General features: G+C 42.9%; 1 protein-coding gene across 2 annotated transcripts; it reads left to right on the top strand.

Moving 5' to 3' along the window:
• Nucleotides 1-342: 342 nt before the first annotated feature.
• GTF3C3 (general transcription factor IIIC subunit 3) lies at nt 343-17499 on the top strand. 2 transcript variants are annotated; one of them, XM_063400215.1, is made up of 19 exons: nt 353-625; nt 1530-1632; nt 2707-2903; nt 3281-3404; nt 3907-4098; nt 4364-4529; nt 5055-5202; nt 6225-6297; nt 7327-7413; nt 8422-8525; nt 9124-9295; nt 9716-9918; nt 10504-10605; nt 11513-11648; nt 12306-12543; nt 13543-13733; nt 14357-14481; nt 15729-15881; nt 16757-17499. In XM_063400215.1, exons 1-19 carry the CDS (start codon nt 527-529, stop codon nt 16877-16879), a joined length of 2736 nt encoding a protein of 911 aa, XP_063256285.1. In that variant the 5' UTR covers nt 353-526; the 3' UTR covers nt 16880-17499. The 2 variants fall into 2 exon arrangements, with proteins under 2 accessions (XP_063256286.1, XP_063256285.1); XM_063400216.1 differs by lacking the exons at nt 11513-11648; nt 13543-13733; nt 14357-14481; nt 15729-15881; nt 16757-17499 and having other exon boundaries at nt 343-625; nt 12306-12476.
• Nucleotides 17500-18445: the final 946 nt, after the last annotated feature.

Below are 18445 nucleotides of genomic sequence, written 5' to 3'. Positions count from 1 at the left end.
CGGTAAATGAAGGTTCCCTTTCAGTTCATTAGACCGGGATGTCCCAAGGCGTTGTGTGACAGGCGTTCAGACCCTCTTTGGGTACACTGCCTTCCCCGGTGGCGCTCTGGCCGCTCCTGCCTCACCGCACCCCGCACGCCGCTGTCTGACGCGGCCCTGGTCAGAGCTGCAGCACGGCGCCGTGTGCGCAGCTCAGAGGCCCGGGGCGCTGCGGCTGCCGGGGCCGCGAACGCCGCCGTGCCGGGGCCGCGAACGCCGCCGTGCCGGGGCCGCGAACGCCGCCGTGCCGGGGCCGCGAACGCCGCCGTGCCCGGGCCGCGAACGCCGCCGTGCCCGGGCCGCGAACGCCGCCGTGCCCGGGCCGCGAACGCCGCCGTGCCCCAGCCCCGCGCTCCGTCCCGCCTGCCCTCCCGGCCGGCCCTCAGCGCGGCGCCGCCGCCCGGAACTGGCGCGGGCGGGTGCCGTTAGCGGGACGGACGCGGTGCCTCCCTCACACGGGTCCCCCGCGCAGCGCCGTGCCGGAGCCATGTCGGGCTTCAGCCCGGAGCTGATCGAGTACCTGGAGGGGAAGATCTCCTTCGAGGAGTTCGAGCAGCGCCGCGAGGAGCGGAAGAGCCGCGAGAAGGTGAGTGTGCCCCGCTCGGCCGCCCCACGGCCCGAGCCGCAGCCCTGACGGGAGCACCTGCAGGGCACGGAGCGCTGCTCTGTGTGTGTGGAGGGGCTCACGCTTGTAGTCGCGAACTTGTGTGCACAGGTGAGCAGAAGGTCCCGGGGAGGTGGCGGCAGGGCGGGCGGTGCCGCGGGTAGCTCCCCGCGGGTATTTGGTGCTTTGGGCCGGGCCGAGGAGCTGGTTTGGGGATAAACTCATCCAGAGAATGCTGCTACAGCTCCCCGTCGGCGTCTGAGATATCAGGCAGAGAGCCAGTGCGGCTCCTCGTTTGACTTCTTGGCAGCAGTAAATATAGGGAGACAGTTTTGTGTCCGACAGTATGTGGGCGGTGTGATTAAAAGAAAATACCTATGATTTGTAGGAGTGTTGCAGTTCTTTTTAACTTTGCTATGTTTGTGTCAAAGTGCTACTGAATTTCTGCAATTCTTGGTCTTCAGAAAGCAAATTCAGCAGAGCTCAGCTGTCATGGAAGGATAAGTATTATCCTAGGGCAGCACTCTTACCGGATTAATGAGTGCTCTTTGATATGGACAGGCTTCTGGAGGGATTTGTCACATACAGCCTTTTTTTTCTACAGTCAGCCATGTCATCCCTCCTCACTGTAATGCCAAATAAGCAATGAACTTGGCTCTTCAGCCAAAAGTAGTGTGAACAGTCACCGTCTGGGTCACCCCACATTGATAGGAATATAAATGTCTTGAAAGCAAGTAATGCTGGGTTTTATTCACTTAAAAATTCAGTTCTTATCCCACCTGTTTCACTGGCTGTGCAAAGGCTGGAAAGCCAAATGGTAAATGTAAATTTTTGGGAGAAATAAAAATACTGTAGGGGTAATAATTTGTATTTTTGGTGTGCATAGGATGGCGGAAATGCGTCTGCTGAGGAAAATGAGGAAGATGTAGAGGCTCCATCTTCATCCAGAAAAGCATCTGGGAAATCCCAAAGTCAGGATGAAACTGATGGTAGGTGTTTTTAACATAATCATTCATATTTAAAAAGGCATTAGAAGCATTTGCTCTTTGATAACTGACTTCATAAAAATCTGGCTCCATTTTTCCCCTTCTGGTCTCTGAAAGGACTGAAATATAAAGGGAATTAAATTAATAATTATGGGTTTTTTTCGGGGGGGGGGGAGGAAAAGTCGTGTGTTTAGATGCTCAATATCCAAGTCAGAATAAAAATAACCAAACATATCCAAGTTGAAAAACTAAACATAAACCCAGGTGTGGTCCCCAAGTCCCTCTCCTGTATAGGCAATACATGATAGATTTGTTTTCCAGCCCAAACTTGGTACTGTGGTTATTTTTTAATCAAATCTTCAGATTTCCAATTCTCCAGCTCAAACCTTTGAACCCTACATATTTGGAGTTTTGTATATACATCTGTAGTCAGTTATAACCCTGGGTTCACTCCCTAATGAGAAGTTGTAAATAAAAAAATGGGAAATTGTAAAAAAAAATATGCCTTAAGCATATTTATTCAGAGTCCCTAGCATTGTTTCCTTACTTATTTTAAAGAATTCTGTTCTTTTTCCAGAGAAGTGCAAATAATCCGGATTTTGCATTTACATTTGTTAAAAGGTACTTGTCATAGGTGAAATGGTTACAAGATCTTGTTTCCAATTACTTCTAAAAACTTGCTGGTTGCTGGATGGTTGTGTAGTGGAATTCTCTGCTCACATTCAGCCTCTTCAGCTGAAAAGCTTACTGCAGCCAGCTCAGTGCTTGAAAGTTGCTTAATATTCTTGTGGACTGAGAAAAACATTGATTAAACTGTGGCTTCATTCTGTGTGTTGCTCCCTGCTTTCATTTCAGGTACCCAAAATATGTTACAGGCTGGGCCATACCAAGCATTGGTGATGAATAATGCAGAGCTTTAAAACCAAGGAGGCTGTTACGAGTTCTTCTGCATTTCTGCAGGCAGCACTCTTACAGAACAGCTGCTTCAAGTGGGCTGCTGTTTTCTCTGCACTTGTCCAGAGAAGCACCTTGTCCTCTTCATTATATCATAAACCTATTTACTTCTTTCTTAACCAGGAGAAACAGCAGATGGGGTCAGCAAATCTGTTCATCGGGTCTTTGCATCCATGCTTGGGGAAAATGAGGAGGAGGAGGATGAAGAGGAGGAGGAAGAAGAAGAAGAAGAGGAAGAAGAAACTACTGAGCAGCCTACAGCTGGAGATGTTTTTGTTTTGGAAATGGTTCTTAATCGAGAGACCAAGAAAATGATGAAAGCAAGTATTTAAACTTCCATATCACTTCCATGTGTCCCCTGACCACAGTGCATAAATGCCACTTTTTCAGCTGCTTACTGAGAAATTTGCCTAAAAATTGTTCTGTGTAGGATAACCTTGCTTATGCTGGTGTTTGTTATGCTGTCTTTGTTTATTATAAAAGCCCTGTAGTTTACTGTTTGAAAGCTTTCAGAAATCATGAAATCAGTTTTCCCAGTGTCAGAAAAATATGAATATAAGCAAGTTTTCTTGTCAGTCATTTAATATTGCCAGTACTCGTATAACTTGGTGTTAGGTGCTGTTAAGCACAACAGGGTGTCTGCTGAATTTGGGTACAACTCAGTCCTGGGCAGAAATAGCATCTCTCTTCCATTTAGGAGAAAAGACCTCGCAGCAAACTTCCCCGAGCCCTGAGGGGTCTGATGGGAGAGGCCAACATCAGATTTGCTCGAGGAGAGCGGGAGGAGGCCATTCTGATGTGCATGGAAATCATTCGGCAAGGTATGGGAGAATGGGCAAACCCTTGGGCTTTAAGGATGGGGTGGAATTTCCATGTGCAGGATTCAGTGTGCCTTCATTGAAGATGAAAATAAACAATTCAAGCAAAGTCAGGGTATAAGGAGTAGAATTGAGAATATGTGGTGTACTTGCCTTATTTTTTTGCTTATAGAAAGAAACTTGCACCCCAGTTCTGCAGAGGCCTGGGCCTTGGCTTAGCTTTACACAGTTTGCTTTTATTGTCTTTGTAGACACAAGGTGTAAGTGTCAGCGTGACTTGCAGTGTAGAATAATACTATAAACGGTTGTTGTTAGATTCAGTCAGGCTGTTCAGTAATTTACAGAAAGGAATCAGAAACTTGTGTGCAAGTTTTTCTTGAATTTAAACAGCACATGTGGATGTTTCATATAATTCTGATACCTGTTCTTTGAGAAGGACAGGTTATTTGTTTCCAGTGTGGACTTTAAACAATAAATCTTAGTCATTCTTTTTGTCTTTTCACAGCTCCTCTTGCTCATGAGCCATTTTCCACTCTTGCCATGATCTATGAGGACCAGGGTGACATGGAGAAGTCACTACAGTTTGGACTGATTGCAGCTCACTTAAATCCTAGCAATACTGAGGAGTGGGTTAGACTGGCAGAAATGTCACTGGAGCAGGACAATATTAAACAGGCTGTTTTCTGCTACACAAAAGGTAGTGTAGCAAACATTTCAATAATTTAAATTTAATGCTAGGTACTAATGGCAATAATTTTGTTTTCTTCTCCTTTCTAGTTTAGTTTGCTTCAGGGTGCTAAGGTTCTGATACCTCTGTCTGGACTTTGGTAACAGATGAATGAATCTGTAATATAGCATCTCCTTGCAATGTGCATGTCCATTAGCACGAATCAAGGAAATGAATGTGAACTCCACTGTTGCCTTTTCCTAAACTCCTCCTGTGCCGCTGCTTCCTGCTGCAGCTCTGAAGTATGACCCGACCAACGTGCGCTACCTGGGGGAAAGATCCAGCCTGTACGAGCAGCTAGGGGAGCACAAGCTGGCCATGGACGGCTACCGGCGCATCCTGAACCTGCTGGCGCCCTCCGACGGCGAGCGCTTCATGCAGCTGGCCCGCGACGTGGCCAAGTGAGCGGGCTGTGCAAGCGCTGGGAGGGCCTGTGCCGCGGGAGCCTTGTGGTTCAAGCGTGGAGCTCTCCCGCAGTAGTTTTTACTACCCGGTGAACTGCTTGTGGAAAGCTGTTACTGGCCTGTTTCAAAACGGTTGAAGGTCTTTGGACCTTCGTGTTTGGGAAACGTACCGAAAAATGCAAGGATGTGTATTATACCAGTGTTAGTAGTGAAGGTTTCTGAAAGCAGGTTAATGTGGGATATGATTGATGCGACTCCAGTCAGGCAGGGGAGACTGTGATGAGAACTCCAGTAATGTCCTAACAAACAGGGGGAAAAAATTGTTAATTATTTAAAATATGTAAAAGTTTTGAACAGTCGTAAGGAAAGCAAAAACACTCCCTTTTGCACTGTCATTTATAACATCCACTTGCTAATGAAAATCTTTGCAATAAGAGAAATATGAAAATACCTTTGTTTCTGTTCAAAGTATATGTTGTCAGTTATGTGAGTTACCTGATATCTCATATCTGCATTTTACAGGAGTTACTACGAAGCCAATGATGTGACCTCTGCTATTGAGATCGTGGAAGAGGCCTTCAGCAAGCACCAGAGCCTGGTGTCCATGGAGGATGTTAACATTGCAGCTGAGCTGTACATCTCTTCCAAACAGTACGACAAAGCTCTGGCGGTACGGGCACTTCCGTGCATTTGGCTGTCATTTTGAGCACCTCTTTGCCAGCCAGAATGGATGGTTTGTGTTCATAGTTTATGTTCCTGCAGTGCTGAAATGGGGTCCTGCTTCTGTAAAGATAGAGCCCATCAGAAACAGACTGCTTGCTGTTAGTTCTGTAGCAATTAAGTTTTAAATTAATGGTTGGATTGAATTAATTGAAGCCTGATAGATTTGTACATTGTTTGAGGTTTAAAATTTTGGGATCCTTCCTCTCCTTCTTGATGGTGACCATAACCTTAGTAGCCAGAGAAGACCTTCAGGCTGTTTTTGTGAGTAATACCAGCAGAGTTCATTCTCTGAGTGGAAGGTTAAAATCATGACATCGAATGCTCTGATGGTTCAAATGCAGATTGTTGTGATTTGTCTGGCAGACTTGTATTACAACTAATAATTTATGCATCAAGCATTAAGCATACATTCCAGAAAGACAATACATCTTAACTCTAAGGCATCAGGAAATAGAGAATATTGCTTATGTGGTCCAGGTTTATTAACTGTGACTTTTGAGGCATATTTCCAAGTTGATTTGGTCTGGCTTTGAGAGGGGAGATGTTGGTATTTGGCCATTGTCATACTTTCAAAGGCAGATTGAAAAGACACTGCGAGTTGGGACTTCTTGTGAACATTCTTATTTGTTGATATTAAATTACTTAGGATTTTTTTTTCCTTTAGATTTTATTCAGCTCTCTCTCTGTCAGAGCACAGTATCATGAGTCTGCAAACAATTCCTCTGATCCTTTTTTGTACTACTTCCCTCCTTAAACATCAATCAAAAGTCAATTTTATGTACACAGCATTTAGCTACTGGATTTATTAATACAGTGGAAATGTAGTCACAGAGCCGATTCCCGATTTTGTTTTGAAAGTTCTGCTTGGGTAGATGAATGCAGCTTTTCCTCTGATAACTTCTGTGATGTCTAAAACTGTCACACAGGCTTTAAATCTTTGAAATGATCCAAGTTACTTTTCTGTTTTAGGTTATTACAGATTTTACAGGAATTGTACTTGAAAAAAAAGTACCAGAAAAAAGTGCAACCGAGGAGAAAAAGGGTAAGTAGCTGTCAAGTGGTTCCTGTGACCCTACTGTTCGTGTGATATGACATCTTTCCTTTACCTTTTCAACCCCAGGGTGTATTTTGCTGCATTGTTGACAAGCTTTTCTCTATTGAAATCTATGGGTGCTCTTAGTGAGTTACATGGCATGACCTCAGCCTGCTGTAAGAAGTCTGGTGTCCCCATAGCCCTGCTGACTCATTGAAGACAAGGACTGCTCTCCAGGCAACTGGAGGAGGTCTTTTAAAGTTCTAAACGTTCCTCTGAGTGTTTACATCAGAACAGCTATTTCCACCAGCTAAATAACGTATAAAAAAAAGATTAAAAGCTTAGTGGCAACTGTGCTCGAGGATATCAACCTTTGACCTAAGAGTAATGTTCTTTATACATCCTGCAACTGTTGCTAACCCTCTAGCTGAAATCTAGGCATGCTAGCTTTTAATTTAATGAAGTGGGTTGTCTTTGAGAAACCTGCTTTATCAAAGTTGGTTGTCTGAAAATGTTTATTTAGGCTGTGGAATGGACACAGCACACCAACTCCATAAGCAGGCAGTCTGTTTTGTGATTACAGTGGTTGTTTCAGCAATCTGACCCAAGCCCAATACAGGTATAAAATATTTCTGTTGGCTTTTTGCTCTGATTGACCAGATAAAAAATACAGTTAATTTATGAACAGCTCTCTTGGGGATGGAGACTTTCAGCAGATAATTTATAAGAAACAAAACTATAATGAGTCTAGGAATTAGAAACAATGTTTCCAAGTTACCTCCTATGTGCCATTGGTTGAGAGAAAGCCTCTAAAATAGAGCTTTGTTCTCCACCCTCTGTTGCTTTGTAACTTTCATAACTGCTTCCTGCTCTGCTGTCCTTAAAAACGAAAACAATACAACACAAAAAACCCCAAACCAAAACAAGAGAAACCCAGTCCACTTTTCAGAGTAAGCTGCCAGTCAATTATGGATTCAAAGGCAAGTAACTGTTGGCTTAGCTGGTCCTCCTGGTTAATCTGATAATCTTTTACCAAAGGTACAGGTGCAGCAGCAGAAACTCAGGAAAGCCAGGAGCCAGTGACTGACAATCAGAGTCATGCAGTTGCTGAATCCAGTGCTCCAGGTAATTTATTTTTATAATTTTGGACAAGTCTATGAACTGATCGTATGGTTAGGAACCAGCTGGCAATCGTATTTCTAACAGCACAGAAACAGAGTTTCATCCAGAAAAGGATTCTTCTGGACTTTTCTTCTTTCCCTCACTCAGAACTTCCTCCCAACCGTGCCAGCCAGTTTTCATTTTGTAGAAAAGAATCAGTAGGGAAATAGTTACCCTTGTGCTGGGTATCACAGTGTTCAGAGAATGATGAATGAGTCTGAGTGTTGTTATTTGCAGTAAAGGGCTGTGGATGTAGGAGGTAAAAGGGGAACCTTAGATTGAAGATCACAGTTTTCTCGGGTTTTAGCAATCACTCTGAATGTGTGGTGTAAGCATTGAAGTGAAGGAGAACTTAACCAGGAGTTAAGGAGGCATTTTGACTGTATGTGGTGGGTATATGATAATGGAATTTTATTGTGTGACCTCTCATTTGCTGGTATTGTCACAGGTAGCTACTGTGCCTCATGTTTGCATTCTCAGGCTGCATTCAGCCTACCTGTTGTGTGAAGTTCTGTAGTTAACTGTCTAACAATGTGTTCAGACAGTGCCTGGTACACAGGACTTGACCTAGCAGGAATGAGAACCTTAACATAGGCCATTTCCTTCAAAAAAAGAAAAAAAGGACAAGAGGGTACAGGCGCATAAATTGTTAAAGAAAAGCTTTATTGAGCAAGTACCTCCTAAGCAGGCAGAGGGTCTAAGCACATGCTGTGGGATCCTGCTGTTGAAGTCAGCGCAGACTGACAGCACTTGGTACCTCACGTGGAATTATTAATCTCAGAGACAGTAGGAAGACATTGCTCCAATTCTTGGAAAAGATAGAGGAGGAGGGAATGAAGGGCAGACAAACACTTGCTAGAGCTCATAAGAATATTTTCTCAGTTCCTAAGCATGGCCTGGAGGGGATGTGGTGCTTGAGAAGTGCTTCTTAAAGCCTCTGGGTTCAGAAGGAAATTCTTTATCTTGTCACAGCTGTGGAGAAAGTCAGCTGCTGCATACCTGAGGGTGTTCCCATAGACATCACGGTCAAGCTGATGGTGTGCTTGATTCACTTGAACATCCTGGAGCCACTCAGTGTAAGTGGAAACCAGCTCACAAGGGGGAGAATGTTCTGAGTAATCACAAAAGCAAGTAATTGTTCCTGTTTCATAGACTGAGGTGGCTGAGAGAGTTGTTATCTGCAAACTTTGAAGATTCTTTTTGCTTCTCTCCCACTCCAAGAGAGAAACCTCACAGGCCTGTAATAGCTGAAATAATATCTTTGCCCTTAGAAATTATGCCAATGTAAGTATTACTAGAACACAGTAAGTCACAGCCTGTGTGCTGTGACAGGCTCAGGACCATGTTGCAAAGTTCTTGAACACTAAGGAGCACGTTTTCATTTTGTTTTAAAGCCATACTAAATCTGAAGACTGTTCTTTCATAAAGGAAACTCCTCACTGATGGACACTTCAACACACTGGATGTGTGAAACACCTAGAATAGAAAAATGGGGCTTCTTTAGGAATTTTGAATTTTGGATCATTTATTTTTCACTTCTAAACTAACATTTAAATAAAGGAAGTATAGTTCAGAATGCAGACAGAATAAAAATCATAGGATAAAAATATGCGTGCCTTAAAGAAATGTTCTTGATTATTTGTGCTTCAAGTGTTTGTGTGGTTTTTCTTAAAGCCTCTTTTGACTACTCTGGTGGAACAAAATCCAGAAGATGTGGGTGACCTGTATTTGGATGTCGCAGAGGCTTTTCTGGATGTTGGAGAATACAACTCAGCCCTGCCTCTGCTGAGTTCCCTTGTCTGTTCAGAGCGATACAACCTGGCTGTTGTGTGGCTTCGGCACGCAGGTGAGAGGAGGCAGGACTGCTGAACATGGGGGACTGGGAGAAGGTAACACAATGCTGAGCATTTCCAGGCACCTTTATCCAAGATCACGGGAATTTTAGATGGACTGGTTGAATTGGTATTTGCAGAATGAAGGTTATCATGACAGCTCTGTTGAGCATCTTTTTTTCTTCATATACACTGAAATTTACACCAGCTAAAAGTATGTCATGTGAGTGAATCAGTATCTGTTCTGCATTTCATCCTGTGTCAACTGCTGATGTTTGAAGTGAAGCTGTGGATGCATCAGTGCATACGTCTGGATATTTCACTTAAAATACATGTTTGGGGTGATTTTACTAAGAAGGTATGTTAATTTATTTGCAAACTTTGAAATCTGTTTCTGCCACTTAAGTGTCTTGTGTTGCTTATGGTGTTTCTAGAGTGCTTGAAGGCATTGGGACACATGGAACGTGCTGCAGAGAGCTATGCCAAAGTTGTTGATCTTGCTCCATTGCATCTCGATGCCAGAATCTCACTTTCAACGCTTCAGCAGCAGCTGGGCCGGCCTGAGAAAGCTCTGGAGGCTCTGGAGCCAATGTATGACCCAGATACACTGGCTCAGGATGCTAATGCTGCGCAGCAGGTGGGTAAATGTTCTGTGCTTCTGTTTAGCCAAACTGTTAACTCTGCCAAGATGTGCTAGTAGTCCAACAAGTCTACATAGGGCCAGGGATTGAGACTTAGCTCCCCGTGGGGAGCTTGCAGAGCACAGTGACTGATCCATTACAGCATCAGGGACACATCCTCCTGACTTTTTCCCTGACCATTCTCTCACCATTTCCCCAGTCCCACCTGATAACTTCTGTGCAATGCACAAGCTCTTGGCCACTGAGAGCCAGTTGTGATTCTACATTGAGTTGATCAGCAGCTGCTACTTGTGAGCTACATGGTTTGGCCTCTGTTGATTGTAAGCAGAGGTTCTGAATCCCCTCTCTAGAAGCACCCTCACCTCACCATAGGTAGGAGTTGTGCCAAATTTCTCTGAAATTGGAGAATTTGGAGCAGTAACTCCTGAGAGCAGTTTAGGGAGAGCTTACCTGCTGCTGCAGATTCTTGCAGCTTTCTGGAAGCTTTAACAATCCTGTTAGTACTGTACTGAGTCAAAATTACTTGTTTTATAAACTCACTGTGTGCAAGAGGCTGAATAATAGTGTTCACTGTTGTCCAGGAATTAAAGCTACTCCTGCATCGCTCGACGCTGTTGTACTCCCAAGGCAAAATGTATGGTTACATTGACACGCTGCTCACGATGCTGGCAATGCTGCTCAAGGTAAGCCAGGCTCTCCAGCTGCATAGTAAGGAATTGGACAGCTGTGACTTGGGTCAAGGAAACCACAAATAAACTCAGGAGGAAAGCTAGTGGGCTTTTATATGTAAGTGATTTCACAGTTTTGTTATATAGTAATCTTGCAGGTAGCCTGCAATACTGGCATTTCTGCCTGTAGTGTTCAGAACAGGATGTATAATTGTTGATATAGTGACTTCAACTCCCTGCTCTCATTGTGCTTACAACCCACTGAATTCTAAAGCTGCTTCTTGCCTTTTTAACATCCCGCACAGAGCTTTTTTGAGTGTTGATACTGGCTTCTATTTCGACAATTTTCTTTTTAATTCTTTTTAATTTCTTTCTTCATTATTTTCTTGTGATAAAAGGATAAAATAAGATTTTGGCCAGTACGTACAGTGGTGGCGGTTTTGTGTTAATTGATTTTTGTTTATTTTTAAATGGGGCGTGAGTTAAGGGAATATTTAGAACTCTATTTTGTTCACCTGCTCAGCACCTTGACTATTGCATTACAATACTATTGTATTGTATTATACTGGTTGAAGAGCTGACTATCCACCAACTACTGAAACTGATAGAGAAAGGCATTGTTCTTCTGTGCAGAGATTCTTGATTTCAGTATACCCAGGGATGTTCCAATCCCAGGAAGAGTCTTTTTAAGTAGCTTGAAGAGTTTGTATCTTGCTTTTGCTCAGCCCAGTTTGCACTGGAGCATGAGACAATGCAGAGATGATATTCCTGTTGGGAATGTTCTCTCTGATGACCTGGCTGTATGGTGGTGTTGCAGACTGTTTTGGGATGCAACGTGAGCAAGATGGATTGGCCATAAAGCTGCCTTTGTCATAGGATGTTATATTGTAATCTGAAATGGTGCCCTTAAATTTGTTTCTAGGTAGCAATGAGCAGAGCTCAGGTGTGTTTGATATCTAGTTCCAAATCTGGAGAGAGACACCTCTATCTTATTAAGGTGTCGAGGGATAAAATTTCTGACAATGATGACCAAGAGACAGCAAATTGCGATGCAAAAGGTAACGAATCACAGATTGTTTATTAAAAGCAAAGCATCAACGTGAACTCCGCAGTTCTGAAAAATTATAAAAATGCTCCTATTTTGCATGCTAGATCCATGCAGTTCATATTAACATTGCTTTATTTCCAGGGCAAGGAAGGCAGTAAAACTGAAGATAATGTATCTTAAGGGAACAGTCCCTATTCAGAGAAAAATAGTAAGATTACAGAATAATTCAAATTGAGAAGGGCCTCTAGAGATGTTATGGGCCAACATTATCCTCAGGGGAACTATCATACACACAAATCTAGAACGTAATACAAATACACTGTTACAGTGATGTGACTTTTTTAGCTGGCCCAGGCTTGGTTGAGCCAGACTACATATTCTTAAGCACTGCTTGAATAAATTCGGGAGAGGAACTTCATTGCAGTCATGCAGTATGTTTACAGCTTGAACTGGGTGTATTGCTTGCCCTTTGTTCCCACTTTGTCGGTGTTTTTTGCTTGTGTTTTATGAACTGCCCTTAAAATGAGAAAAAATAAATACCTCATATTAACTATTAGTGCTACATACAACATTTTTGAAAATACCAGTTTGATGTATGCATCTATTTTGTAAAAACATATCTTTCTTGTCCTAATTTTTCTCAACTTTCTGGCTCCAATATTTTTAGCAATTTTTGCTGTTCTCACAAGTGTCTTGACAAAAGATGACTGGTGGAACCTCCTCCTCAAGGCCATTTATGCCTTGTGTGACCTCTCCCGGTACAAGGAGGCAGAGCTACTCGTGGATTCCTCACTGGAATATTACTCGTTCTATGAGGATAGACAAAAGCGCAAGGAGCTCGAGTACTTCGGGCTCTCGGCCGCAATTCTGGACAAGAACTTCAGAAAAGCTTACAACTACATCAGGTGGGCTGCGGGGAAGGCAGAGCAGTCTGGGCTGTAATTGCCTGCACTGAGGCTGTAGTCATACTGCTGAGGCAGGCAGGCTGATTGTACTGGTTTGAAAGCAAAACCAGGGAGACTCCAAGTCAGAAATACAATTTAATAGAGAGAGGACAAACAACAAAAAAGGGTAAAAATAAAATAAAATAAGATAAATGCAATAGTACAAAAGACCACTGGTGGAGTCAGAATGCAAACCTGACACTCTGTTGGTCAGGGTGTTGGAAGCAGCCTGAAGTGAGTCCTCCTGGAGTGACAGATGTGACTGTTGAAGTAGAGATGAGCCTCAAGAAAGGGTCCAGTCTCCCTCTGGGAATCCAGTGGAAACAGGCTCCTTTGGTGTTTGGGATTGCTGGTTTTATCCCAGTGGAAAGGCTTTGTCTCCTCCCACTGGGTGCAGCATCTCACAAGGGAATGAGGTGATGTTATCAGTCATGTGAGAGCCTTCAATGGCCCATTCACAGGGGATGTCCCTCGGAGCAGGGTGGGTGGAGAGATAAGAGAGATAAGAGATAAGAAGGCACTGCCTTATCTGGCGTTATCAGGTGTCCCATTAAGAAATAGAAGGCCTCTCCTCTCTTTCCACCCCTAGAGTTACAAGAGATAAGGAACAATATCTCCCAACCGACTTCAACAGGTGAAAATAGAATACACGTTTTCAGTTACATTTCTCAACCCAGGACACTGATGCTTGGCAGCCTTGGCTAAATGAGAGAAGGCTACAGAAACTGAAGGAGCTTTCCAATAGCCTCAGATGTCCAAAATACACAATGCCATGGGTTGGTTGATTTGGCCAGAAGAACCATTGGTTCTGTTTTACACTCTCATCTTTGCCTCAGTCACTTGACCCTCTCTTTGAGTTTCTGTTCTTTGTTACCTTCCCTGAATTGCTGAGATTTTATTGAAGACACAGTATATACTACATAGCATTTAGTAATTTGTTGCACGCTTCTCATTCTGTAGAATCATGGTCATGGAAAATGTCAATAAGCCCCAGCTGTGGAACATCTTTAATCAAGTCACTATGCAGTCTCAGGATGTCCGTCATCATCGCTTCTGTCTCCGCCTGATGCTGAAAAATCCTGACAATCACGTGCTGTGTGTCCTCAACGGGCACAATGCCTTTGTGTCTGGCAGTTTCAAGCATGCTCTTGGTATTATCTTTCATGTTCTAACATCAACAAATAGAACAAGTGAAAGTTTGTAAAAAGAGAAAGATTTTTTTTTTTTTCATCAGAAAATTATAGGTTCACAGTACTAGTCTGGTGCTTTAATTATTCTGTACACAAATCAGAGCATTGCTGAAGGGTTTTGCTAATAAAAATTAAGCTGCATGTTTCAAGTTTACCACACATTGCAAATATAACTAACTTGCAAAGATAATTGGAGGCTAATGATGCTAATAATGACAGAACCACCCCAGTTTAAACAGCAAATACAGCTGGTTGTCTGTTCTAAGCAGGCCTTTGAAGTAAACCTGCTGCTTTCAGTCAAGTCCTCCAAATGTCATTTAAATCCCAGCAAGGACCATGTTTGCCTTCCGTGTCTGATCGTTTTCTGCTTCCCTTTTTACATCACAATCTGCATTCTTCCTTCAGAATCCAGTTGGTGCTGAAAATACACAATTTTCTTCCCTGTTTTATCCTATGCATTTTGATGTAGGTATATTAAACTCTTCTTAGTTCACACTTCTAATTCAAATATTTTCTTTCTTGTCCTCAACTTCTTAAGGAATGCTTTTCGCAACCAACATCTTGATTCATTTCTTTGCTTTTAGGTCAGTATGTGCAAGCCTTCCGTGCAAACCCAGATGAGCCTTTGTACAGTCTTTGTATTGGCCTGACTTTCATCCACATGGCCTCTCAGAAATACGTGTTGAAAAGGCATGCTCTTCTAGTACAGGTGAGGCAGTGTGAGTCTTGTTACCCACAGTGGTTCCTGGCTTTGTATCTTGCAGATGGTCATGGCTACAACACACTCTGTTTAAATAATTTTTCATAATTAAGAGGGCATTTCTAAAGAGGGAAGTGGCAAAACATGAGCACAGATGATTGTGCTTTTGAACTGTAATGACACCATCTGAATCTCCTCTCTTTATGGCTAAAGGTAGCTTGTTACCCATGTTAACATGTTAACAGCTGCCAACTGTTTGTGAAAATATTACTGATTTCCTGGTGGTTGTAATCTGAATTTGCGTTCAAATTTTTTTTGCCCTGCATTGGTGTAGAGTGGAATCTATGCCACATGCCTTTTGTAGGTATGTCTCATACACTGCATTCTTGAAGCAAATTTTACAGGCTTGGAAAGAGGTTTTTGCCCCATCTTCCCCTTTTAGGTGCCTCTATACACTCTCTTTGTAACAATCTTGTGAGCTCAAATTTAGCTACCTTCACATTTTCAGCTTCCTTATTCAGCATTTTTCTTTTCATCTGCAAGATCCAGTTACAAACCACGGACTTAGTAGTCCCAAACAGAATCTTGAAAGTCATTTCCTCTAGTTTACACCAAGTATTTTCATTAACTTGAAATACCTTTTAATTCCTGTGGCTGCTGAGCTCAGTCAGCAAAATATGGTGAAGATCCTGAGCTCTTGTAACTTCTGAAATTGCTGGAAGGCTCTAGCTTGCACTGATCTTGGCAAAAGCTACAGGTCCCCAACTAGCATGACACAAAACCAGTTATGACAGTGTCTAACTTGCAGATATTTTGAACTTGCAAACTTTGACCTAATTTTAATATTTTTATCCATTTTTCTGTAACCAGCTTGTCTTTTTTACAGGGACTGCCCTGTTCTCCTTTTATAACATTCTTGAACAATGTCCTATTTATGTTACCCCCTGGCAATACAGTTCCCTGCTCTCTCTTCTCGTTTCCTGCTTACTATACTGAGTGATTTTACATCATTTCTTGCTGCTATGGTAGTTAATTAGTAATTCAACCACAGCAGCCTACTGGTGACCTAAATTATGATCATTAGCTGCTGGTGTCTGAACTAATTCCTCATAATGGAGGAATTGCCTTCTGTCATTACCAACATGGTCCCTGGAAAGAAGGTCCCCTGTTTACAATAGAATCATCCACTCCAAAATGGTAACAAAATAAAAGGCACAGAAGGGGAGGAAAAATGGTGTCCTTGATTTCTCTTACAGGGATTCTCCTTCCTTCACCGCTACTTGGACCTGCGTGGACCATGCCAGGAATCCTTCTACAACCTGGGCCGTGGCCTGCACCAGCTGGGATTGCTGCACCTGGCAATCCACTACTACCAAAGAGCACTTGAACTTCCTCCCCTCACCTTAGAGGTACTGTAACTTTGTAAGTTGTGGACAGAGAATAAAGTCAGGAAAACGGGAAGAGTTCCTTATTCATAGGTAAAATAGGTACATAAAATCTCTGTTGCTGCACCTCCTTCAATTTCTGTTTTAATTCCTTGTCATTGGAAGCCCAAATCTGATTGTCACTTGATAATATATGTAAACATGTGTTAAATTCAGAGATGTATGAATTTTGAAGGATTTACTCATAGGCTGAAGCAGCAGCAGAAAGGATTACTAAACAACTTTTCCTGATTAAGTATCTGACCTTTCTATATATTACGTTTAATGAATTATAGCTGGAAGTCTATACTCACCCATGCCATAAAACAGCATGCTGGAGCAAGATGGACCAGTCTTAGGAATGCCTAATTGCATCTAGGCCATAGTTTAATTCTAATTGATCTGTATTGGATCCTAACTGACATGTCACACGTTTACAAGTCTGGGCTGTGGAAAGGGTAGGTAGAGACTTTGCAAATACGTTCAGAAAAAGGGCAGTGTTGATAAAGTAAGAGCTGTGGGTCTTAGTCAGCTCTGAACTCCCAGGGTTCTGGTTGGAGAAACAAATACTCAGCATACAAAGACAAATTAAGGTAGTACTTGGCTGGTTTATAAGCTGGCTATTTAACTTACAGCTGATATTTAGAGTGTGACATTTTATAACTTTGGTGATTAACAACATGATGTGGAAATTCCTTAAAGAAGGAGAGCACAAGGAATACATGTTCTGTTTCCATACAGGTGAAAGCCTTTATTGGCCATGCATATGTCATTTGATTTCACTGTAATGGCTCCTCATGTTTCAGGTTTTTATACTATTTTTGCATATCGATAACTTTTTTTAATGATTATTTTTACAGGGAATAGAAACAGATCAAACAGACTTGAGAAGAGATACTGCCTTTAACTTGTCACTCATTTACCAGAGCAGTGGGAATACCAGAATGGCTCAGAAGATGTTGTATACCTATGCAGTTGTGTGATGAGGTTTGTGCAAGGTGGAATTGATACCCTTTGGGCTGACCTTTGCATTATGCAGTGCTGGGGAAGCTGGTTTTGAGTACAGCTTGTTCTGCAGAGGGTCAGAGACGTGGCTGGTGCAGCGTTGTGGCTTTGTGGACTTGAGAGATTTGCACGGTGTCACGTGTAGGTGGGAACCAGCCATCCTGAGCACACCCCTGACGTGCTCAGGAGTGGCTGCTTTTAGCTCTTCTCCTTTGGTGCACTGCTCTCTAAATAGATTCAGTCCTGTGTATAGAATCAGACAGTGAAAACTCAGGCCCAGTATGATTTGCTGAGGGCTTTCAGGCAGGGGAAAATGTACAATGTGCAGTATTTCAGCTACTTACCATTGAGGTTGCTGAAGAAGCCATATTCACTGGTGATAAGGGTATTTTAATGTGCAGCATTAAGTTACAATAATGTGGAACCATCCTAGAGGATGAAGAATTCAGTATTTCAAGATCTTTAAAATATTCAGAGTTTTCTAGGAGTTCATATTCCTAGCAGTTTTTGTATTTGAAGGGGATTGATCTTTGTTTTACTGAAATGAGTGTAACTTCTGTTCTTTCTCTGAACTTGTTAATAAAAATTCTGAGGTTAATGATGTCTACTTATTCTCAGCCAACGTATATCCTACTGAATAGGACAAACCTAAAGCCATAAGGCACACACCTAATTTTAAGCACAATTCCATGAGGCTCAGGTGTGTTTAGCTTCGCTGGTGTGCTGAGCCACCCCTTTGACCTCACAACAGCCATTTGCCTCAAGGGAGAGAAGCTCTTGCATTAGTCTGCAGTCCTACCATATAAATTACAGTTTAGGGCCAGATTCCTGGAGGAGCCGAAAGAGACAATTCCAGAATGTCCATGGGCCACCCCTTGGCTCCAGAATCATGCAAGACTTCTCTCCCTACTATGCTAAACAAGTATCACAAGTATCATGTGTAGGTCCCACAGAAACAGTAGTGCCACGGCTCATAGAGGAGGTGGTGAGCAGAAGCAGGTCAGAGTGCAACACCACCTGTCCTGAGGCCAGGCTGTACTGGCACCACATGGAAGAGTAGGCCATGGTGAAGATGAGCTGATCTTTGGTCTTGAAAACTGTCCATGTTGTAATCATCTTCAACATATCATGACACAAGTCTGCTGCTCTAACTACTCTTTCCCAGAGTGTTGCTCCACAGTAGGATAGGCTGAACAAATTCCACTAATTCTTTAGGTATCGTAAGGTGATGCATGGCATAACACCACACACCTCATGAATTCCTCCTGTGCTTCTGAAATAGCCCAAGGCTTATGTTCTCAGGACCCAGATATCATCTCCCATTATAAGCAGCCAGTCCTGCCAGTTCCTCCCTGCCCCAGTCACGTCAGCATCCAGCCACAGGCACATGACTCTGTCTTCAGTAATTCACCTGAACCCTCTGCAAACCAGTCCGTGTTTTGATAGCACCTGCCAGGCCTTAGTCTAAAGCTGGTGAAAGAGAAGGGGCAAAAGCAAACATGCAGCCTATCAACAGCATACTGTTTACAGTGATTACAAATAAA

Source organism: Prinia subflava, chromosome 6 (assembly GCF_021018805.1).
Source record: "Prinia subflava isolate CZ2003 ecotype Zambia chromosome 6, Cam_Psub_1.2, whole genome shotgun sequence".
In the NCBI taxonomy this organism is placed as follows: domain Eukaryota; kingdom Metazoa; phylum Chordata; class Aves; order Passeriformes; family Cisticolidae; genus Prinia; species Prinia subflava.
This window is presented reverse-complemented; position numbering and strand designations above follow the sequence as displayed.

Coding starts and splice junctions, on each gene's coding strand:
- GTF3C3 (XM_063400215.1), top strand. CDS start 527: ATGTCGGGCTTCAGCCCGGAGCTGATCGAGTACCTGGAGGGGAAGATC. Junction 9,296..9,715: donor TGTGTGGCTTCGGCACGCAG/GTGAGAGGAGGC, acceptor TGGTGTTTCTAG/AGTGCTTGAAGGCATTGGGA. Junction 12,544..13,542: donor AAAGCTTACAACTACATCAG/GTGGGCTGCGGG, acceptor CTCATTCTGTAG/AATCATGGTCATGGAAAATG.